Source organism: Scylla paramamosain, chromosome 16, assembly GCF_035594125.1.
Source record: "Scylla paramamosain isolate STU-SP2022 chromosome 16, ASM3559412v1, whole genome shotgun sequence".
NCBI lineage: Eukaryota > Metazoa > Arthropoda > Malacostraca > Decapoda > Portunidae > Scylla > Scylla paramamosain.
Genome location: NC_087166.1, coordinates 10,745,484 through 10,769,000, shown reverse-complemented (window position 1 = coordinate 10,769,000; position 23,517 = coordinate 10,745,484). Strand labels below are relative to the sequence as shown.

Here is a 23,517-nt window from a genome sequence, read left to right as displayed (position 1 = left end):
AGAAAGGGATAAAACGAAAAGGGACAGGAGGGAGAGAAAGAGGGAGAGTTTAATATGGAAGGGATATGGAAGAAAAAAAGAAAATATGAAAATGGAAGTAAATAAGGAAGAAACAAGGTGTAAGAAATGAACAAACACACACACACACACACACACACACACACACACACACACACACACACACACAGATCATGAACATAACTGAAGAATAATGTCAAAAATCCAGCTTCCCAAATTGAGGTACTGAAGCTTAGGGCGAGTTGAATCAAAGGTCTTGTAAGTAACATCCACACCTTGAAGATAGATATGAACAACCCAAGTCTGACTCAAAACCTATATATGTACTTCACTATCACTAATAATACACCCCACACACATACACTACCACTAACAACACTCTTCACACAAGCACTACTAACAACACAATCCCCACACAGGCTGGACGATCAGGAGTTGACTATGGAGACGAGGCGACAGTCAGAGAAGGTGCTGCAGAAGGCGAAGGAGAAGGAGCGCCTGCAAGCGACCCGCATCAGTGATGAGGAGAAGAGGAACTCAGCCATCACCAATGCCATGAAGAACTGGCAGGTGCTCAAGAGGCAGCACCGCAAGCTTGTCCGTAAACCCAGCGAGAGTTCCACCAGTAAGACACCTCAGCCTGGCTTTACTTCTCCATTTCAAAGTGAAATAGCTGCACAAGACTTCCTTCTTTCTCTTACCCACATTCTATCCACCTCTTTAATGCCAGAGATAACCAGTATTCTCAATCGGTCATCCTTTCTTCTGGTAAATTCTGTAACTCCCTGCTTGCTTCTGTACTTTCCTCTTCCTATGATTTGAACTCTTTCATGAGGGAGGTTTCAAGACATATCCTCCAACTTTGGATAATCCTTTTGTCTGTTCTCTTTTGGGACTGGCACCTCAGTGGACTTTTTTTTTTTTTGTTGCCATTGACCAGTGCACCTTTTACACACACACAAAAAAAAAAAGATATCAAGATTCCTGATGAGGAATGTGTAAGACAGATAAATAGACGTACCATATATATACTTTACAAACCACAAAATAATGTTAAATAATGGCAAAATGTAAAGTCACCATTTATCTCCACTATCCACACCATTGTGACCAAAGTCTGAGGTATCACTTCATCTCACACAGGCACCAGCGACCAACCTCCCTCCAAGGACAGTGATGGCACCACCTCCAGTGGCTTCTGTGGAGATACAGTGTCTGATGTTGGTGAGGAAGAAGAGGCAGAGGAGGAGGGGAAGGAGGGGAAGGAAGGGAAGGAGGGGAAGGAGGGATGCACCAAAAAGAAGGAAGGGGAGGAGGAGGCCAAGGCAGGCGGCACCAAAGAGGTAGGTGGTGAAGAGAAGAGCCAGTCAGAGGCCACGGAGGAGCAGCAGCAGGAGGACGACCGTGCCTCGCTGGCCTCCTCTGCCACCTCCAGCGGCATCTCTGATGTGAGTCTGGTGCACCGAGCTACCAAGCAGCGGCTCACCGAGGTGCCAGCACAGCCTGCTGCCTCTCAGGCCGACACGAGCAAGGAGACGCAGGCAGCCCCAGAGAGTGTAAAGAAAGTTTCTAAGAAATCTACTGCCAAGTGTGCTGACAAGGCTAACCTGCCAAGAAGCAAGTCCTACACGGACATGAGGATTTTAAGGAAGAAGCCTTCCTTTGAGGAGGAGAATGCAGTCAAGGTTAAGTTAGCAAGGACTCCTGAGATACAGCGGGGAGGGTGTGAGGCATGGGGTGGGGCGGGGCGGGGTGGGGAGAGGATAAGTTTGGAGGCAGCACCTCGCAATGTGCTGCCAGTGCAGAGCCTGCCAGTGGGGCGGCGTGGCGGCCGGCTGGGCAGCCCACGGACGGCTGAGAAGACAGTTCCTCGCATCATAGCCAATGAGAGTGGCAAGCGAGGCAGCCCCAAAAACTTTGAAGTGCTGAAGAAAAGTGACGGGACGCGAGGTGCGGGTCACCTGCCCGACAAGGTGGTTAGTGCAGCCATCACCAGGGTCAGGTCTAATCTCAGTCTTCCGGTCCAGAGTCCAGAGGTGCCCGTGTCTCCCAGGAATGCTGTGTCAGAGCCGTCTGAGATCGACTCCAGTTCGGATGCTGAGTCTGCTGCCACTGCCACCACTACCAACACTGCTGCCACACACACCAGCTCGGGGGAGCCCACAGCCAACCCTGCAGCCCCACGGGGACCACACAGTCTGGCCGACCTGCGGGTGCCGCTGGCCCGGCCCAAGGAGCAGGAGCGGCCCGCTGCTGAGAAGGTTGACAAGCCTGTTTCCACGGTGGGCCAGAGCAGCACAGGGATCCTACGTGAGCAGGGACCCAACTTCCTGGCGGAGCTTGAGGGTGAGCGGCTGAGTCTGTATGGCCAGGGTGCCCTGCGCTGCACTGACCTGGCCTGGGAGAAATCCATGGCGGCTGCGGCAACCACTGCACGATTCCAATACATCAACTATGACGACATTGTTGACATCTTCCCAAAACTACGGGTAAAGTTTCCTCGCCTGGAGAACTTCATCTTCGTGGAGACCCACCTGGCCAAGTGCAGCCAGCTCAATGCCCTTGCCGAGCTGCACCAGGTTGGTGTTCGATCCACTCTTGTGTCTCTCTGACTGAGTGCCTTACACACTCACTTTTCATGCTGGCTTACTAACTCTCTCTGACACACCCAGGTCACCTCCCTGGAAGTGGGCAAGGAGGGCAACCCACTCACACAGATCCCCTACTGGCGGCTCTATGCAGTGTTCCGGCTCTCCCACTGGGGCCTCAGGCTCATCGACGGCACAGAGGTCAGTGTCACCCCATTACCATACATTCAACTCTTTCTTCTGTTCATTCTCTCTGTTATCGAGGCACAAGTCTGTGTGGCCACTCCACAGACATCTGTCCGGCTACATCACCCACCTGTGAGCTATAACACTCCCTGGTATGGAAGCAATGACCTGCCGTCCATGACCATTGCCTTGGTTACCAGCTCATCAGGGAAACAAATACAATTATAAACTATTGCACTTCTCATTCTGGTGGGGCTGCCAGGAACACTGTGGGGCAAGGGACACGCTTCTGTTTCAGTGGGTGTGCCTCTTCACAGGTGAGTGAGGAGGAGCGCACAGAGGCTGCTGTCATGTTCAGCCACCTGAGCCAGCTGGCCTTCACCTGCCTGCCCAGAGACCAGCTGGCTGCCTTTCTCTCCTCCCACCACCACCACCACCCGCACCACCAGAACCACCCAGCAGATGACCCTGCCACCCCACCGCCAGGTGAGTCTCCAGGAACGATGAAGACAGCTTGATGGGAGGAAACATGCAAGCAAGAAGGAGAGGAAATGTACGTTGATATGAATGAATGAAAAAGTTAAGAGAAGGTAGATGACCCATTTTCTCTCCTCTTCCTTCTCCTCCTCCTCATCTCTTCACCTCCTCCATCCTTCTACTGCAATACAAAACTTAACTCAAATACTAACACTATTGCTTATGTACAGTATGTGTTAGAATGCTTTAAATATTGAAGGGCTGAGGTTGACACTCATCTTTTCTGCCTCCTTCTCTTGATCTCTTTACTTCCTCCATCCTCCTTTTCCAGCACAAAATGTCTCAACGCTTACTACAAATACTACCATTACCAAATACTGACTCACTTCCCTGATCCCTGTAGGTGGTGGTGGGGCACAGGATGCAGGAGGAGGCACAGCAGGCCGGGAGGAGGATGAGGGTCCACGTCTGAACCTCCCACACCTTCAGGATCTCATAGGGAAGGAGGCGTTGCAGTACCGACCAGCTGCCCGCCTCACCCAGGTAAACCCCTCCATTGCCCTGACCTTGCTGACTCACTGACTGGAGGACTATGAAATTTATTGACTCATATTAGTGACTCTATGGATTAGATTCTGAAACACATCTGCACTGCACCTCCACTACTTTCAAAAGGTTTTAATTGGAGTAACACAGGTTTTTAAAAGTATTTTCATGGTTCTGGTGACAGATTAATAAGATTTCTACCTTATTAACAGGAGAAACTCTTAAAAACCTGGCTAATCATCTGTGTGGCCTTTGGAAATAGTTGTAGTGAGAGAGCAAAGCATTTCTCAATACAGGCTTATGAAGAACTAGGCTTATTTGACTCATATAGATGACTGTGGATTAATAATGTGATGCTTTGGTTTAACTGAAGGTGAATTGACTGATGGGGTGACTAGTAATGGGTCATGGATTGGCGACTAATGGTGAGATAACTGATGGATTAATGGACTGACAAATATATGGGTAATTGAATGATGGTGTAACAATGGATCAACCAGACATGGAAATGAATGGATGGTATGATTATGGGTTACTATAAGATGTGAGGAAAGACAGGGGGAAAGAAACTATGAGATGACAAACAGAAAAAAAAGATGTTGAGAGAAAGGAAAGGACAGAATGCAGTATTAGAGAGGGAATCAAGAGGACAGGAAAAAGAACAAATATGTGATCAACAAACAGATGAAAGGATGCTGAGAGAAAGGAAAGGTCAGAATGCATTGCCAGAGAGGGAATCGAAAGAACAGTGAAGAGAACAGATATATGATTGACATATAAGCATAAGGAGAGAATGAGAACAGAAATGAGCAACAGATGGACAAAGTAGGCACATGGGGGAGAAGAAAGAATGAGAACAAAAATGACAGACATACAGACAGACAAACTAGACATATGGTGGAGAAGAGAGAATGAGAACACAAATGACAAACAAACAGATAAAAGGGAAGGGAAGGAAAGAAGGGGGAAGGACAGAAGACTCAAACATCCAGGTATGCAAGTGTGAAAAAAAACATCTTAATTAACATCATGGCATCCAGTAACTTAAGGACATAACCTATCCAAGATCTTCCAATGCTCTGAGCCTTCAAGTCTAGCTGGCTGTAGTGCTTCATAGTAATTCAAAATAGTGTCTACAGTTCGTATATTTTCTGTAGATCAAAGCTGCAAAAAAAAAAAAAAAAAAAAGCATGATGTGGTAGATTTAGCCATGCCAGTTCTCCAGTCTTTTCTTTTCTTTATAATGTTAACTTTGAGCCTCATAGTGTTAATGGCATAGGCACAGAGCAGCAGCAGCAGCTACAACATTCCAGCAGCAGGTCACACACGTCAAACACCTTTTTTCTGGCCCATTTCAGAGGCGTCGAAAGGTAGAGTCAGGCGTGGCGAGGCTGCCCAGCCTCCTGCCACCTGCGCCCTCAAGCCTTGCTGTATTCTAAACGCTTTTCCATAAACATGCCTCCAAGCTTTATCTAAACTAAACTTGCTAAATTGTGTTGAGCGACAGGATTCGTCTGAAAACAGGACGAAGACATTGTTGTTGGGGAGACCATTGGTCTCCTGTCACCCTTACTTCTGTGGCACAACACACAACTCATGGGGAGTGTCTGGCTGTCTGGTGGCAACAGGCCAAGCCCATATAGATACATACATATTATGTGTATATATTATATGAGGTCTGTGCAATCTGTGTGCATGGTTGTGCAACACAAGCTCATTGCATTTTCACTTCATATGAGAGGATGGAGCAGCTGAACAGTTTTCATGCATCCAGTTTTGCCAGAAGCTTGATGCTACTTTGCCAAAACAATTCTTAAGATCCAGCAGGCTTCCAGCAACAGTGTTATGGGGTTAAAAGTATGATTTAACATTTTAAAGAAGGATGAACTTCAGTTGACCAAGATCAGCACTGGTAGGTCATCATGTCAAAAGCAAGTCATTGACCAAATGCACAATTTCATCATGGAAGGACCACAGTTTCTAAATTTAAGCAGTTCCTCTCAACAAAATCCAAAGCCTCATATTCAGGACAGCTTGCTTGCTCTACAAAACATTTCATACATAAAATGTTTTCATCCACACACCTGGTCAGAGACTCTCCATGGCACCTAAAACAAGTGACTTAAATACATGTTATCTGATCTATCCTATGTAACTAAATGGAATACCAAATGAGCTATGTTATGCATCTGTGCTGTGGTGCCTTGACTGCCTCACCAAGGCCCCACCAAGGGCACCACAGGCAGCACCTCACCCATGGCTGCCAACAAGGCGGCACTGAGGGGGAGGCGTTCCTCTTAACCTCTGCCAAAATATTCCCTTGGCTCTTGCTCAAAAGTCCTTTTTGTTCCATAACATATATTGCTGTGCTCTTTTTCTAAAGTGGTTGTATGCCATCAAAAGTTCATATGAGTGTTGTGTTTGCCTTGTGTATTTCCATCATTCCTTTGCCAAGATACTCCTTTGCTCCTCATATCCTTTGCTGAAAAATATCTTGTTCTGTGCCTTCATTCATTCAAGTGACATAGTAATCAGCTCACTTCCATCTACATTAGCTCTCCTTACCATGCTATTCTTTCCTTCCAACAGTCAATCTCTCATGCCTTCCAGCCTCAACCATACAATAATTCCCTCCTCCCATCCAGCATTATCCTGACAGAAGCTGCTAACTATTATTTTCCTTCTTATCCAGTCAATCTCTCATTCCTTCCAAGTGTTGAGCCATCCAATAATTCCCTTCCCCCATCCAGCATTACTCTGATAGATGCTGCTAATTCTATACATTCTGGTAGCAAAGCCTGAATTAACAACAGCCACAGCAAGATGGAACAAGGACTACAAGAGACCCATACATGAATAGACTCTTATTCCATATCCACTTACTGTTTTTTCTGAAGTAATTTCATACACAAGTATCTGTTGGCCCTCACAAATTTATATCTCCAACTAAATACGTAGCTATATTGTGATGATAAACTCTACGTAAATAGCAGATCTTTCTAAGACGATTCTATCACCACCACTATATCATGTCACAAACCACCACAAGTCTGTATTCTCAATTGCTTCAGCTTCTCATCTAAACTTAAACTACTTTCAGGAAGCTTTGACAAAAGTTATTGGAAATTTTAAGGGTGCTTTCATGACTCTAGTAATAGTTTAACTCACATTCTGCACCACCAATGGGGAAAAAAGCCATGAGAAGCTCTTTAAATATCTCTATGGCTTTTGAGAACTGTTCTAATGACAGTCTGAAGCATTTAACAATACAGACCATAGCACTAAAAGGTGCACGATAATCTTTCCTCCTGACAGTGATTACATGAGTCTCCTTCCATTAATACAGTATCATATGACTAACACAGTACACCGTCTAAAGTCTCTCACTCAGCAAACTTCTGTCCTGTCCACTTCTTGTCTCAGCAGCAAGAAGTGTGTTTGGAGGACAAAGTGTTGGTGTGTGAGGTGGATGCACTTCACTGTGTTGTCTCGTGGTGGTTCTGTTCTTGCATGGTGTGTGTGTGTGTGTGTGTGTGTGTGTGTGTGTGTGTCTGTGAGTGTTTGTGTGTATTGGTTTGTTTGGTGGTTTGCTCCCTATTGTGTATGTATGAGTATTCTCTTTCATGTATGTCTATATCTTGTTGTCTTCATTGTACATATTTACATTTCAATCATATCATCACTCTTGTATCATTATCCTGTTATACTTAATTCATACTTTACACACATCCTCAGTCTTTCAATATCTAAAGTATTCTGACACAAAAATACTACTGAAATACATAAATAAATTGTCAACCTTTCTTGCAACTCTTTTCATTCACTCACAACCTATGCTTGAAGCATCATGTCTTTTCTACATCTTGCTTTTCTACCTAATTCAACCTCTGAATCTCTTTTCTTTAAGATCAACAACCTCCATACACCATAGGTACTCCTTTTCTAGATCTTCCTTCTTTTCCTACCAAGTCCAACTTCAGAATCCCTTTTCTTTGACATTTCTAACAACCTCTGTACTTGTCATGTTTGTACCCGTGTGTTGCATTCTTGTACAAGATCATTCAAGCCATGGCATGCAGTGTTGACCCTTTGTGTAGCATGTGTTGCCTGTCACTCTTCATCTTAAAAATGGAGCAGAAAGAGTATATAGTCTGATGGTATGCAGTGTGTGTGTGGAAGGATGGATGCTTCCAGTGATGCAGTGTTGGCGAGGAAAGAAAAATTTTGCTATCTAGGGAAAGGAGTCACTGGAGCTCTTAAATGACGAAGAGGAAAGATGTTTGATCTCTAGGGAGAGGAAAGCTATAAAGTTAATGAAGGTATTAAGTGCTAAATAGGAAAGACAAAGTTTGCCATCTGGGAAAGGAAAAGTCACTGGAGTTCTTGAGTGTTGAAGAGGAGAGAAAAAAATTTGCTATCTGGAGAAGGGGAAAGTCATTGGATAGCAGAAAAAAGTTTACTATATTGAAAAAGGAATCATTGGAGGTCTTAGGTATTGTGATCTTGTGGTGGATGTTACCTTTTCTTCTTAGCTGATGAGTTTAAAAGTGTGTGTGTGTGTGTTGATGTGTATAGAAATGTACAAAACTTCAGTGGCATCAGATGGTAGTAAATTATGTCTGAATATGTAAATGTGTATATGTGTGTGTGTGTGTGTGTGTGTGTGTCAGTAATGAAAAGTACAAAAATTCAGTGGCAGCAAATGGCAGTATACAACATCCCAGAAACAAACCACAAGCACACCTCTTAGCACTACCTCACTCCACTCCCACAGGAGGACAACACAACATTACTGAGTGCTGGGAGACAAGCAAGGCAACTAGCTGTGTGGACCTTTGATTCCCTGCACCGCCTCCACACCCATCACTCCACCTGGCCCTCGGTTCTTCATGACCTGGTACGTGATGCAGTGACTGACCTTGCCAAGCCCACATATGGCAAGCAGTGCCTTGAAGACGTGAAGCGATCCCTGGGTTGGAAGAAATGATGTGGAATGACATGGTGTTCTTGACTCGATACCGCCAACTTGGTTCTCTTTATGATGCTGGGAAGGAACTGTGCTGCTATGTGAAAGTTCATTGCTTTTTTTACCAGTGTTTGCAAGGAGAGTTGTCTTATTTGGTGAAGAAATTATGTCATGATGTGAAATTGTTGATGACCACCAACTTGGTTCACTTTATGATGCTGGGAAGAAACTGTACTGTTGTGTGAGTTCAATAATTTTTTGCAGGGATGGTTGTCTTATCTGGGAGTGGGATGGATGGGTTATTGCTGTGTGTTTAGGAGAGACTGGAAGTGTGTGTTTGCAAGGGAGGCCATCTTACCTGGGAGTGGAATGGATGGGTCATTACTGAGAGTTTAAGAGTGAGCTGAGATATGAATGTTTGCGAGGGAGGTTGTTTTTATCTAGCAGCATGACTCTTGGGTTATTGCTGTGTGAGTTTAGGAGTGCGTGAAGATGTCAGTGTTTCCAGGGAAGGTGTCTTATCTGGCAGTGTGACTCTTGGGTTATTACTGTGAATGTAGGAGTGACTGGAGGTGTGAGTATCATGTTACAAGTGTTAATAATGGATGATTTATAACTACACTTGCATGCCTTCCTCTAATAGTGCTGAGTGTACTCTCTCTCTCCTCTCCAACCCTCCAATGCCCCGTGAGAGGAGAGATGGGTATGACGAGTAATGGGATGAGTGATGGGGAATGGCATGACTGAGATGTGGATTGATGAGAAACTATGAATGAGTGATGTCAAGGTAAGTTACATGGATCAACAATGAACAATGGATAAGCAAAATCTGTATGAAACGGAAGGCCTAATTATCTGAAAGGAATAAAACAAACAATGGATAAACAAAATCTATAAGAAACATGAGACTTAATGATCTTAAAGGAATACATACACTCTGGAACACATGTATACAAAGAAAGAAATGTTAGTTTTTTGTTTGATCATCCAAAGATGACAGTGGGAATTAGTCTTTGTTTCATCACTCAAAGTGATCAGCCAGAAAGTCACCAGCAGTCCTTGAAAAGTAACCATTCACAGGGTTGGCTACATGCTGGGTGACTGACTGACTTGGGCAGAATTCCACGAAAATAAGTTAACAATGTACAGAGTAATATGGCAAAATAATGTTTGTCATGAAATGAGATGAACACAAACCATGGTTAATGATTGCATGAGAACAGCTAAAATATAATCATGAGTTGGTTACTAAAATAAAAAGGAAATATGAGTTTGAATGTCTCTCTTGTTTTAGTGTGAAAAGTGAACGAGAATCTGATGCATTTGTGTGAGTAATGAATGAAAGTGTGATGCATGTCCAACTTGCAGCATCTGGTGGCTCAAACCTGCAGACATCTTGTAAGACTGGACAGACATGTTAGTTACTTCCCAATAAAAGTTTCATGAAGTTTTGGCAGCATCATTTTCATTACTAAGATTCCTTCCAGGTAGTAATAAACAAATAAGTAAAAAAAAGAATAGACTAGACACTTTCCAGGTGAATAAAAGTAAGTAAACAAAACAATCATGAGGCTGAACTAGCACCACACCAGGAACTGCCATGGAAAGGTATCCAAACACTTTTAACACCTTTCACAGCATCCACTTACTGCTCTCCTTCAGCCTTCCTCACTTCTCTCCAGCCACTGCCAGCACTGTCCCCATCTCTCAGGCTCAGAATAAACACACTGCATCAGAACACACACCCAGGATCACAAGGAATCATCACTCTGGCAGGAGCACTACACAGTAACTAACACATGTGGTAAAAATAAGTAGATTGATTGATGAGATGTGAGTTTAATTCATCATACAAATTCTTCACTGTAGTACAGGTATAAATAGGAGTTTTGTGCAATTATACATCATATATAAATATCTAATTTTAGTGAATAAGTATCAATTGCACAGTATGATTACATACATATGTACAAGTATACATATTGCCATGATGTCAATATATGTACACACAAGACAAATATATACACAGAAGCAGCAAGCAGCAATGGATTGTGTTAAGCTGCACTTCAAGAGACGGACTTAATTACATCACTGGGAGTCCAATTCCAACTGGCTGTGTGCCTCAACACTCCACCCATTTCTTTTATGGGAATGGCATTATCACCAGGCTTCTTTATCTATCAATTTTTTGCCCTTGGCCAGTCTCTCCAATACATAAAAAAGAAAAAGAAATGTATAAGAGAAAAAGAAAAAGAAAAAGTTGAGATTAAGTTGAAGACTTGCAGACAATTTATCCTGTCTTATCTGTTTTTGTTTAGGGATATCCCTTATCCTGCAATCCCACATTTAGCTGCATGGGAAGCACAGGCCTTAATATAAACAAACCAACACCTGCTCACACAAACATTAGCTGTACCCCCACAACACAATGAAACTGAACAAGGAGGAACACTGTATTGCACTAAGTAGTGTAGCTGCAAGAGAATTCATCCCTTACTGAACATTCGACTTGTTTCATTTTCATCACTCTAATTTGTCCACATTAATATTACCTGCAACTGCAACACTCAACTGGTAATGACTGTTTGACTTGCTTTGCTTAAATGAGATAAAGTTTTTGGACATTGAGTGGTAGAGTCACACTGTCCTACTGATTCAGGGTGTCTTGTTTTTGATTCATGTATCAAGTTGTCATATAGACAACTTGATGTGATGAAGATAAAATGAGACTAGATAAATTTATAGGAGAATGATGAGTAGAAATAGGTAAGTATGTTTCATATAGGGACTGCTATGTATAGGCCTGGTGGCTTCCTGTAGCTTCCCTAATTTTCTTGTGTTCTTAAATGTTGGATGAGGACTCCCTGAGTACTTCCTCTTAGCTTTACTAGCAGAGGAATGTGTGCATGGATATTGAGAGAGCTGCATTCACTTTCAGATCCATAATATAATACTGAAGTCGTTATATAAGAGTAAGAGAGCTGCAATGACTAGCTGTTCTGTACATGTAGAGAATCTGTGATGTCTTTTAGAGCCATAGCAAATACTGTAGTAGTTCTGTGTCTGAAAAAAACTGTGATGTTTTTCAAAACCGCTGCATAAGACTATTGTCCATCTGTATGCTCATAAGAGATTCTGCATTTAGATTATAATATATATGTAGTGTTGTTCTGTTCATTTTAAGATCATTGAGAAAACTGTGACATCTTTTTAAAACCACAATGTAATACTGTACTCCTATTTGTATATTTATGAGAGCTTCTGTGTTTAGATCAGAATAGTGTCATTTCATTGGCTTTAAAATCAAAACTGAGTATCAACTTAAAGAGGTAAGAACCACGGCACTAACCTTAAGTGAGGCACATGGCATGGTAACACTGTTCACTTGTCACTTAAAAGCAAACTTCATTCCTTCCTTTGCAACACATGGGGCTCAGTAAAGCTCAGTATCCCTGGGGATGTAGATGCCTCAAAGGTTGCCAATCACATCTCACTAAACACTCACATCAACTATAGCCAACACACAAGTGGAGGAACACCTTTTGTGGCTCATCTGAGATTATGATTCATTAACACAACCCCATACTATGACTACTACTACAACTACTACTAATACTACCTACTGCTATATTATTTCTACACTTGCCCAAAGCCCATTAAGCAAGAAATACCTTGAGCACATATTTCACTCTATAGGTCGGTAGATGAGGGTGGTGACACACTTCTTTCGGAACCTGTGTGTAGTGGACAGAACCATCATGCCATCTCGGATGCTCAGCGCGTACATGTGGTTCAGCATGACGTGATTCGGCTCAGGAAGGAGGGTTGGTTCACACTGTTTGGATGATGAGATTGTAAGACCATGGGTTGGAAAAAATTAGGAGGTTGTTGATTGCCAGAAAAAAAAGTTGGTTTATATTATCTGGGGAGTGAGAAGTTAGGAAAGATCAAAGACTTGTTCACTAGAAATGTGAGTTTATTTACATTAATCTGAAAGATGAAAAGATAGATATGATTAAATGATGTTCTTTATAAGGAAATATGAGAGTTATGACAAGAAATGTTAGTTCACAGTATTCAGGGGATGAGAATTGCAAAAATGATTGGATTTTGTTATTTAAGAAAATGAGAGCTATGAAGAAAGATTGTGTTCACTGCATTTTGGAGATGAGAAATAAAAAACAGGACACAAAACTGTTATTTTATAAGAAAATATGGGAACACTAAAGGAAGAAGTTCAGCTTACAGCAATTGAGGATGTAAAATGGTCCTGTTTGGTATATTAGAATCACAAAGCATACATGTTCTGTGAAGGAAGGAAGGCTGGTTCACAATACTTTGGAGGGAAGAACTAAAAAAATGAGTGAAGATTGTTGTCTATAAGAAAATATGAGATCCATGAAGGGAGAAAGGTTGGCTTAACAGTACTTGGGGATGTAAAAAGATTCCCAGTTTTTCCATCAGCTGGTCTCCTTCAGGGCAGACCTATCTTTAGTCTAACCTTGCACTCATAGCCACAACTCAGGCTACCTATGTGCCTCTCAAGGTCATGCTCACCGAGATGGGTGTATCCTTGTTGAGGATGACCTGCAGCAGGTGTGGTGGCAGCACGGGCGGCCCTCGGATCTTCTCGCTCTGCTGATATTCTGGTATTTCTTGGCTGAACACTTCCTCCTGCATACCTGAAACTTCGACCAGTGTTTGCTGAAGTGACTGATCTTTTAATTAATGGTACTAAACTTTCTAAACCAATCTTAGGTAATACCTATCATCTTGCTTCTGCACTTGTCAAACTTTAAAATAGATAGAAATATAAAAATGATCACACTAAAACATTAGAATTCCCAAGAAACAATAGCATGACTAATTATCAGCATAACAATATTTGCAATCAAGGACTTCTTAATCATAGCTATTTGATATATGCAAGGCTCACTGTTAAAGGAACCTCAGTATATTCTATACATGTTATAGAGTACACCTAAACATTACATTTCACAACCTTTACTTTAATATATACTCTTATACAACACAAGATACTTATCATTACTGTCCTCCGCCGATGTAAAAGACCCTCATTATCATAAAGCACACCTAAACATTACATCCCACAACCTTTACTCTACCACACACTCTTTTCATGCAGCACACAACTTACTCCACCACAAGCTTTCCTCATATAGCACAAGATTTTTATCATTACTGTACTTTGCTAGTGTCATCTGGTGTTAAAGGAACCTCAGTATCACAGAGCACACCTAAACATTACATCTCACAACCTTCACTCTATCACAAGCTCTTCTCATACAGCTCAAGACTAACCATTACTCTTCTTCCCTGGTGTCAAAGGAACCTCACTATTACAGAGCAGACATGAATATCACATCTCAGAGTCCTTACTACCTTCATCACTCCAGCAGTCGCTCAAATGGCACACAACTCTTACCACAGCTATTCTTCCCTGTCGTCATCTGAGAGCCTTTCTTTTCGTCCTTATCATTCGGGTCGCGGAGGAGAGCATTCTCAAACTCATCAAAGTCCGCCTCATTGATTGTGATGACGTTGTTCTGGGTGCCCATGCCATTGTCACATGCCGCCTCTCCCTGGTTCACCTTCCACTCCCCATCCACCAGGAACTTGTACTGATGTGAGCCTTCTGGGAGGTCCACAATTGCTACAAAGTCCTTCTCGCTGGAAATTAATGTCATTCCAAGATTCAGTGTGGTGGTCTATCCTGTCACCACAAATTAATGTCATTGCAAGGTTTAAGATGGTGGTATATACATATACTATCACTGGAAATTAATGTTATTCCAAGATTCCATGTAGTGGAATATACTATCACTGGAAGTTAACATCATTCCAAGATTCAAAGTGGTGGTATATGCTATTCAGTCATTTGTGTAGTGCTTATTTCTCATGATGAATATTTATGTGCACCTTCTCACTGGAAATCAATGTCATTCCAAGATTCAGTGTGATGGTATATGCTATTGTCACTCATGCACTATTTCTCATGATATCCATTGAAAACACTACATTTTCACTAATAATTCTCCTCTAGATCATAGTATAAAATCTAACTAATACATCCTTTCATAAATTAATTCAGAATATTGGCTATTCCTTTTCACTGTCCGCTTTTGGGAATCTTTAGGCAATAGCACCTTCAGCAGGCCTTTTTTCTCACTTTTTGTTCCCCTTGGCCAGAGATTTTCTTGCATAAAAATAAACAAATAATGTATGAACAGAAATATTATAACAATGCAACTGAGGAATGGAAGACTCTATAAAGAGAATAAAAATAACTAACTCCTTAATAAAACCATGAACAAAATATTATAGCATTGCAAAAGAGGAATGGATGAGTCTCTCTACAAAGAGAATAAAGAGAACTGACCCCACCTCTCCTGTTCCTGATGCTCACCTCTTAACCATGGGTATGCTCTGCCACTGGTTGAAGGTGCCGGCAATGGACACATTATTCCCTCCTCCTGTCCACTTGATGACGAAGGGCAGCATCTTCTTGTTTCCCTGAGTGACAAGACGTGGCCTCAGGGGGACTGGCTCTTCATTCTCCTTGTCCTTGTCCTGCACAATGAGGTGTTTTCAATTAAGGAAATGACTATTTGTATATATCATGTAAAACAATACAAGCAATGCAAGAGTAAACCAGTATTCATAATCTTTCACCCTCTCCACCGGTAAACTCTGGGACCTCCTGCCTACTTCTGTATTTCCCGCTTCATACAACTTGAATTCTTCTCAAAGGGGGGGGTCTAAAGACACTTCTCTAGAACTGGTTAATCCTTATGACTCTTCTTTTGGGGACTAGCACCTCAGTAGGTCTTTTCTTATATAAATTTTGTTACCTTTGGTTAATCCCCCTCTTATATAATGAAAATAATAAAAGCAACTATTTCAGTTCCCTCTGTCCCTTGGGACCAAAACACATATACATATACAGAATCTATGATCTCACCTTTGCCACCTTAAGGATTACAGGGTCGTGGTCTTCCTCTGAGCTCTGCTGATGCAGGACCTTGTGTTGGCCAGCACCAGGCCGAGTGTGGTCAAAGGTGAAGGCCTGGCCGTCCCCCACTCTGCTCGGGGAGTACGGGGTGAACTCTCCTCCTTTGACACGGTCCCTCCTCTCCCCAGATGATGCATGGTTACCCATTTTCTTTGGTTACTAGAATGCTAAAAAAAAAAATAAATAAATAAAAAAATAAGAAATGACAAAAATCAAGATACAATACGATATAAAAGAAAGATGCAGACACAATTAAAAATTATGTGTGGACATAAATAGGTATATACCTAATCACTATCTGTATTCACAATAACTGTCATGATATAATGTCTCATGATAGGGATGCCATGATAGGGAGTGGCTGGGGTGCAGTTCCATGTTAGGTTAGGTTAGATTAAATTATGGGGGTTGAGGGAGGCACAGCCTCCCCATTAGTTAGCTTAGGTTATGTAATGCTAAGTTTGGGGGGATTAAGGGAAGTTGAGCCAACTGTTGGGTTAAATTAAGTTTGGGCACCCATATTTTAGTCATATTTGCTCTTCCAGCTAAAGAATGATTTTTCTTGTAGAGTTTTTCTGAAGGCCAAATTTAACACATTTTTGCGTTCCCCACCTGAAATCCCCGCTTTCCTGGCATGTCCTCAAGTTTGTTGAGAAGGGGGAGGGGCGACAAAAGAATATAGAAGATGCTACTGGTAAGATTTACTTGGAGGCAAACAGACACACATGTAACCCCGACCATAACACAGATAAACACAAACAAATAAAACAACCAGCTTATAATATTATACAAACGACTAAACACGAAAATAAAACTCGGAGAATATATATACAATAATAAATCACGTGAGTCACCTTTAATAAACAGAGAAACAGATAAATATAACCATACGCAGATAGGAGTCACCTTGTGTGGAGCCCGAGACCACTCAAAGGACGTCCTCTCCTCCCCGTCCTGAGATGCGCGGCGGGGTGACGGGGAAGATGCAATGAAGACTGGATCCAGGAAGCAGGGGGGGATCGTATACCTGTTTGCGTGCGTTTCAAGGTGAACTGGGTCTCGTAATGCTGTTCCCACACTCACAAACCCCACAACACTCGCTCCCTCAAGGACGTCTGCTGCTATGATGTGCCGGGATCTTGAGGCTTGAGCTTGAAATGCGAGCCTTGAGTATTCTGAAACGCTTTGCTCTCACCACGACTATTTTCAAATGCCACAAAGATGATTAACTGGGTTTTCAAGAGTGTTTCTTCTCTTATTAATGTAGAAATCTTGTTAATTTGTCACTAGAACCGTATAAACATCCTTAAAAATTCGTGTAATTTCAATAAGAGCCTTTTGAATGTAGTGATGGTGCGGCGCAGAAATGTCTCAGAATACGATCCTCTCTATCTCTTTTGCTGATTTTCTTGGGTGTAATCAAGGAAGCTAGATCGTGTTAAGCTTCCTTGACTGTAATAGATGACTAGTTTTTATTAAAATAGGTCGTGCGTTTGCTTATAGCTTGCTTGCTTCTCATATCTATACAATGACGTTCTAGTAATTCCTCATTATAATCCTCTTCATAATTCTGAATATCCCTTTTGACTTCACTCTTTGGGGACTTCGGAGACTTTTCTTTTCAGCTGAATATCCCTTTTGACTTCACTCTTTGGGGACTTCGGAGACTTTTCTTTTCAGTCAGAGACCCGCTTACATGAGAGAGAGAGAGAGAGAGAGAGAGAGAGAGAGAGAGAGAGAGAGAGAGAGAGAGAGAGAGAGAGAGAGAGAGAGACTTTTATAACGTATTGAAGAAAACATGACCTATACATTACCTATTTTCTTTGGGGTTTGTAACTTAACATACTTAACTTTAAAGGTCACGTAGATGCTTGATCAGATTTTTCTTATATAAAGTGTTGAATCCATATTAAACTTTCATTAGGACCATGAAGCACCTTTGCACACCCAATAAGCATGAAAACTTTCACTAAAACCATGAAAACACCCTTGAACATCCCAGTAACTTCCACTACAGCTTGTTAGAATAGTATTCAGCTAACAAGGATTTTCACAGGAAGGGGAGCTGGGAGAGGGACAATGTTACGAATATACATTTTTATTTGCTTTCCTCTCTCTGCAGAAAGGACAGAAGCAAGTAGAGGAAGCGACAGTGGTATGTGAAGGATATTATAATAAGAATAAGATGGAGAGAGAAGACAGTGATATATATATATATATATATATATATATATATATATATATATATATATATATATATATATATATATATATATATATATATATTACAATGATGACGATGATGACGATGATGTGGGGCCGCGAGTCGCATCATCTGACATGTACTCGTAAACAAAGATCAGCTGTTGAGTTCAGCTGGTCGCCCTCACGCCCCTCGCCCCTCACCAACTGCTGCTGCTTGCCCACACATGTAGTCCTAGGGAGTGAAGCTTAACTAGGGATATTACACCGTTAGGTCAGAGTACACAGGTAAGAAGAGAGACAGAAGTGGCTAAATATTAGTCCTAAGTTATTGCATTCACGTCCTTTGCCTGCTTCGACACCTCATATGTAGTTTTGGAACACGAAGCTTAACTAGTCATATTACACTATTAGGTCATGGTACACAAGTAAGGAAAGAGCTGAAAGCACCTAAATATACGTAAATCGTTGTATTCATGTCCCTTGTTCCACCCCGTTTCTGCCGCTAGGTCATTGGTACGTGTATCCTTAGAACTGAAGCTTTACTAGGCATATCATATTGCCGGTTGTTAGGAAGTTAGATCTTGTGGGAAGAAAGTTACATGAAACAGAAATGTGCTGTTCCAAAGACAGAGTCATGATTATGTAAAAAGCAACTCAAATGTCTTAATTGATAGTCATGTAATAGTTAACAGTGAACATTGCTTGCTGTGCTAATTCCCTCCATGTTTAATTCCTTCCATGTTATGAAAAAAAGTATAATTAAATAGATTTAAAACATCTAATTCCATCAGAAAAAAAACTGTTTCATGTTGAAATTCACAGGATGTTGTTTATCAAAAATTGTTCTGAACTACAACCATTCTGTTTTCAGGCCATCATGACAATCTACAACTTGTACATATTTGACCGTGATGGCCAGATGCTCTACTATGGGGAGTGGACCCGCAAGAAACAGTCTGGCATGTCTCGGGAGGAGGTGGGTGGTGAACCTTCTTGTTTAAATCTGAGTATTTGATAGGTCTGACTTTAACTTACAAATTGTACACTTATATTGCACGTTTATGTTAAGCTTGAGGAATAAGTAAACACTTACTTAACCGATTCATAGCTTGCACTTGCATTATGCATACAAGTACAGTGTTTTTGTTTATTTACCCCCCAAAAAATGTAATATTATTTATATTTATTAAGACTTACACTTCACTTTATTCAGATTCCATGTACTATAATGAGATTTTCTTGCTCTGTAATAATTCCAGGAAGCAAAACTGATGTATGGGATGATATTCTCCATTAAATCATTTGTTACAAAGGTATGTATATTTGCATTTAGAACTAATTCTACCTATAAATAGAGTTGTAGATCTCAAATTTTTTTTTTTTCCCTCATTCAAGTTGACCTTTTCATACAAATTGCCAACATGGTCTGTCGTCACTTTCAGGTATAACTATAATCTTGGAGTAGACTAATATGACTACTGCTGATGATGATGATGATAATAACTATAATCCACAAAAAAGCACACTAAATAGAAGCACAGTTAAGTATCACCAAAAAAGCAATGCAAAAAAACCTAACACTCCCAAATCTAAAACAAATTCTGAAATCTAAAAAGTGTCTCATGCCAAAGATTTCACATAAGAGATTACAGACATGTAGTAAAATGGTCATAGTGCATTGCCTTGCTTCCTATTCAATCCTTCCAATTTCCCAGATGTCTCCAGTGGACTTACGAGAAGGTTACCTCACCTACTGCACCAACAAGTACCCCGCCCTTCACCTCTTTGAGACGCCTTCACGGATCAAGTTTGTCCTAAACACTGATGTGGGAGCGCAGGGCATCAAGGAACTCCTGCACCAGATATACACACAGGTCAGCAGAGCCACAAGGGAGAGATACTGACACTCAGTAAACTCCAGCTACCTGTCTGTCTACCAGACTGGCAGTCTCACAGGGTGGTTCATACATAGCACCATCCCCAATGGAAAGGGATAGTCTTGTGGAGCACTGTACTACTCCCCTCCAGCTAAAATAAGTAATTGATATAGAATGAAATAAAAAGGCTTGATAATAGGTCTTTTGAATGGTGTTATTATAGTTATTGTTGCTGAACCTGGTTATAGTTAACAGAAGGATAGATAATTGCAGAAAATTGCATATTGAGCTGGTAAAGATGTTTTGGAATATACCTGTGCTATAATGCTTTTCTGTCTTCCTGTTCTCCTGTCCCTGTCTGTTTTCTCTTTTTGTCTGTCTGTCTCTGTCCCTCTGTCCTTGTCTCTATTTGTCTGTCTGTCTGTCTCCTGGTCTGTATATCAATGTATCTCTTTCAGTCTCTTCTCTCCCTGTCTCTGTCAGTCTTTCTCTCCCCGTTTCATTCAGTCTCTCTCTCTCTGTCTGTCTGTCTGTCCATTCTCTCTCTCTCTCTCTCTCTCTCTCTCTCTCTCTCTCTCTCTCTCTCTCTCTCTCTCTCTCTCTCTCTCTTCCTCTCTCATTCTCTCTCTCTCTCTCTCTGTCTCTCTCTCTCTCTCTCTCTCTCTCTCTCTCTCTCTCTCTCTCTCTCTCTCTCTCTCTCTCTCTCTCTCTCTCTCTCTCTCTCTCTCTCTCTCTCTCTCTCTCTCTCTCTGTGAACACCCTAAAGGTACACCTCCCTGTCTCTCCTCAGGTGTACGTGGAGTATGTGTCTTTCAACCCCATGTGTCCGCTCAACAAGCCCATTGAGAGTGAGCTGTTCGCCGCCAAGCTGGATGAGGTGGTGCGACAGAGTCCAGCGTATGCATCTCGGCCAGCCTGAGGTGCCCTGGCAACACCCCAGCAGTGCCCGGGAGCAAGGCTGGACAGTGTGCTTGTGGGTCTTTGGTTACTAGAGGCTGGTGCATGAGGTGTCTTGTGTTAGGGTGTGATTGGATAGTTTTGTTGTCAGTGAAGAGTGCTTGATGGACTGGGTTTTGGTGTGATTGAGAGCTACATTCCTGGGCATAATGTTGTCATGTCTCTTAAATTTGACAGGCTGTAGTGGAGGTTGTTGGGGTTTTCAGGGATGTTTTTGTAATTCTAGTGATGGCCCAACAAAGCTTAGTAATGTCATAGCAAACATTATAACTTAACTATTTAAAAAGGTAAATATTGTATTGCAGTTAGCAAGAATTTGTACATGATGGTAATTGAGAGTGTTTTGTGTTAGTCTGTGCATCGGGCAAAATATTGTTTCCAGATATACATAAAAAATGATAATGTTAGAGTTCTTGATGAGATGTGCCCTAAATAAGCTACAAATGGGAATGGTAACTTCCATTGGCTTCTGAAAGTAGCCAAGAGACTCATGATACACATAATGGAGGTGGTGTTGACAAGAAACTCCCAAACACTATGACACAGACACTGAAGATGATTGAAAGTTATACAGATAAATATATAAATCATAATTACTGCTTCTAATTTACATCTTTTTCATAGATAGTGCTGGCTGTAAATTACTTTTGCCAACAGTGACTGAAAACAATTAAGAAAGATATGATGTAGTGATGAATGAATTGTTGAAGAGATAACTTGTTTGACATCATAAGTACCACATACTGTACATCCTGATATTTTAGCACAAAACTGACCTTTCTCTATTTTATCTAACTTTCATTTTCTTATATATATATATATATATATATATATATATATATATATATATATATATATATATATATATATATATATATATATATATATATATATATATTTTTTTTTTTTTTTTTGTAATTTGGTTACCACATACTGCACGCCGTAAAGAAAAAGAAATATTTACTTGGTGTTTGCTGTGGTTCATTCCCCCAGCGGGAGTTAGGTTAGGCCTCGCTCCCGCTGTGGGTTCTAATTTTGTTACTGCACATCTCTAAAAACCCACCGCTCCACCTGACCCTTAGAGGGTACAAGCATGATTTGGCCAAGGGCATCTTTCGGTGTCCATCTCATATAAAAATTGCGATTTCAGTCTCGGAAACATCTCATTTGAAGTAACTTTTGACGGTGCATCTTTCTTGTTTCATGACATTTCTTCGTCAGACCCAACGTTTTGCCTTATTTTGCATATTTCGACTTGTCCCCATGTGGGCGAAGGTTTCTGCCTCGCAACTCGCGCAACTATCAGGTCATCACTACAGCTTGAGCTCGAGCGTGTAACATGTGTGAATTATATGCCATGACTCACTTCATATACGGGATAGCCAGTTTTGATTGACACCATAAGACTCAGCCGTGACTGTAGAATCAAGATGTATTGTAAAAACTTGACAAAAAAAAAAGTATTACAAGTTGAACGTGAAGGTGTTAAAACAAATGTTTATAACGTTTTACTTATGCTCGCTATTTTCAGCAGTTAATAATTGAATGTTGAAATACTGTACATTATTACATTAAGTAAGAAAAACTTACCGATGGACTGAGCTGTGGTGAATGCTGTGGGTAATCCTCTTTCTGCTGCCTGTCGTCGGCTATTGTCTTCACATTCTGAGTGATATCGTTTGTTTCGATATCACGGTGCTCGGGCTGCAGGGACGCGGAACTGGGGGATGTTGCTGTGAGGCAGCAGCCACTCCCTTTGGTCCGGCATCGGGCCGTACCTGTGGGTCTGTTGCACCAGGAACTGCAGCCTGGGTTGGGTGGGCTCGTAATCCCCTATGGGGAAGGTGACGTGCGAGACAGGATTGACGTCCAGCTTGTATCCTACTGAGACATTGAGCTAAACCAGAGTGAGGAAGGCTTCCTCCACCTTCCCACCGAGCTTCACCTTGAAGGGCACTCTTGCCACCGTGGTGGTGGTGCTGCTCACGAGGTCTCCTACCCGCACCTAGGCTCGCGTCTTAAGACGGGCACGTGCATATCTCCAACACGAGCTGGCTGTTGCGGCCTTTCATGCGGAAGGTGGGCGCCCTTCAGTTTTGAGATCTTTGGATGTGAGTGAGATTCCTATCCTTCCTCGTGGCGTGGACGCCATCACTGAGCAGCGTCAATGCCCTGTACGAGACTGCCAGCCTGGTGGGGAGCCGGGCGTCCTCCCTATTGAACACTGCCGAAGAATTTGGAGTTCCCTTTATGTTTTGTCAGTGATACTCGACACGTTTTGCAGCAGGTATGCATTAGTTATATTTAACATAAAATGAAGCACATTTTTCGATATTTTTGATCCACTTTTTTTCCGGCTCCGTGATTGGTGGAACACGTTCTTCCGGCTCTGTGAATAGTGGAGAGCTTGCTTTCTTGCGCTAACCATCAGCAACCTGTTTGTGAGTTGCCTAGCAAGAAGTTATTCCTAACTGCCGGTGTGCGTGTGGGTGGGAGCTTCTGTATGTGTATACAGAGAGAGAGAGAGAGAGAGAGAGAGAGAGAGAGAGAGAGAGAGAAGAGAGAGAGAGAGAGAGAGAAAAATTATTAAGTGACCTTAAAAAGAACTTAAAAAGAAAAAAAAAATGAAGAAAATAATGTAAAAAAAAAAAAAAAAAAAAAATG

At 41.8% G+C, this 23,517-nt stretch overlaps 3 protein-coding genes across 5 annotated transcripts in view; 2 read left to right on the top strand and 1 right to left on the bottom strand.

The window, feature by feature from the left end:
- The window catches only part of LOC135108018 (leucine-rich repeat-containing protein 49-like), a 38,989-nt gene extending 28,754 nt beyond the window's left edge, over positions 1 to 10,235 (top strand). The window contains exons 8-13 of the mRNA XM_064018553.1: positions 438 to 643; positions 1,162 to 2,597; positions 2,691 to 2,807; positions 3,110 to 3,278; positions 3,673 to 3,812; positions 8,590 to 10,235. Of these exons, the coding sequence (XP_063874623.1) occupies positions 438 to 643; positions 1,162 to 2,597; positions 2,691 to 2,807; positions 3,110 to 3,278; positions 3,673 to 3,812; positions 8,590 to 8,802 (2,281 nt within the window). The 3' untranslated portion in view covers positions 8,803 to 10,235. The remainder of the gene's footprint in view (positions 1 to 437; positions 644 to 1,161; positions 2,598 to 2,690; positions 2,808 to 3,109; positions 3,279 to 3,672; positions 3,813 to 8,589) is intronic.
- A 369-nt stretch (positions 10,236 to 10,604) lies between these two features.
- On the bottom strand, positions 10,605 to 23,149 carry LOC135108020 (5'-AMP-activated protein kinase subunit beta-1-like). Of its 3 annotated transcripts, none has more exons than XM_064018560.1 (6): positions 22,444 to 23,149; positions 15,764 to 15,981; positions 15,209 to 15,372; positions 14,228 to 14,472; positions 13,339 to 13,469; positions 10,605 to 12,616 (listed from the first exon to the last, which is right to left on the bottom strand). In XM_064018560.1, exons 2-6 carry the CDS (start codon positions 15,959 to 15,961, stop codon positions 12,467 to 12,469), a joined length of 888 nt encoding a protein of 295 aa, XP_063874630.1. In that variant the 5' UTR covers positions 15,962 to 15,981; positions 22,444 to 23,149; the 3' UTR covers positions 10,605 to 12,466. The 3 variants fall into 3 exon arrangements, with proteins under 3 accessions (XP_063874630.1, XP_063874629.1, XP_063874631.1); XM_064018559.1 differs by lacking the exon at positions 22,444 to 23,149 and adding an exon at positions 16,721 to 16,981; XM_064018561.1 differs by lacking the exon at positions 22,444 to 23,149 and adding an exon at positions 16,721 to 16,975 and having other exon boundaries at positions 13,339 to 13,463.
- LOC135108015 (trafficking protein particle complex subunit 1-like) lies at positions 18,157 to 21,566 on the top strand. The gene is made up of 5 exons (XM_064018548.1): positions 18,157 to 18,304; positions 18,891 to 18,995; positions 19,279 to 19,332; positions 19,735 to 19,893; positions 20,687 to 21,566. The coding sequence occupies exons 2-5, from the start codon at positions 18,897 to 18,899 to the stop codon at positions 20,813 to 20,815; spliced, it is 441 nt and encodes a 146-aa protein (XP_063874618.1). The 5' UTR covers positions 18,157 to 18,304; positions 18,891 to 18,896; the 3' UTR covers positions 20,816 to 21,566.
- Positions 23,150 to 23,517: the final 368 nt, after the last annotated feature.

Coding starts and splice junctions, on each gene's coding strand:
- LOC135108020 (XM_064018560.1), bottom strand. CDS start 15,961: ATGGGTAACCATGCATCATCTGGGGAGAGGAGGGACCGTGTCAAAGGA. Junction 15,373..15,763: donor TAATCCTTAAGGTGGCAAAG/GTGAGATCATAG, acceptor CTCATTGTGCAG/GACAAGGACAAGGAGAATGA. Junction 13,470..14,227: donor GACAGGGAAGAATAGCTGTG/GTAAGAGTTGTG, acceptor CACTGGTCGAAG/TTTCAGGTATGCAGGAGGAA.
- LOC135108015 (XM_064018548.1), top strand. CDS start 18,897: ATGACAATCTACAACTTGTACATATTTGACCGTGATGGCCAGATGCTC. Junction 19,333..19,734: donor TTAAATCATTTGTTACAAAG/GTATGTATATTT, acceptor CCAATTTCCCAG/ATGTCTCCAGTGGACTTACG. Junction 19,894..20,686: donor TGCACCAGATATACACACAG/GTCAGCAGAGCC, acceptor GTCTCTCCTCAG/GTGTACGTGGAGTATGTGTC.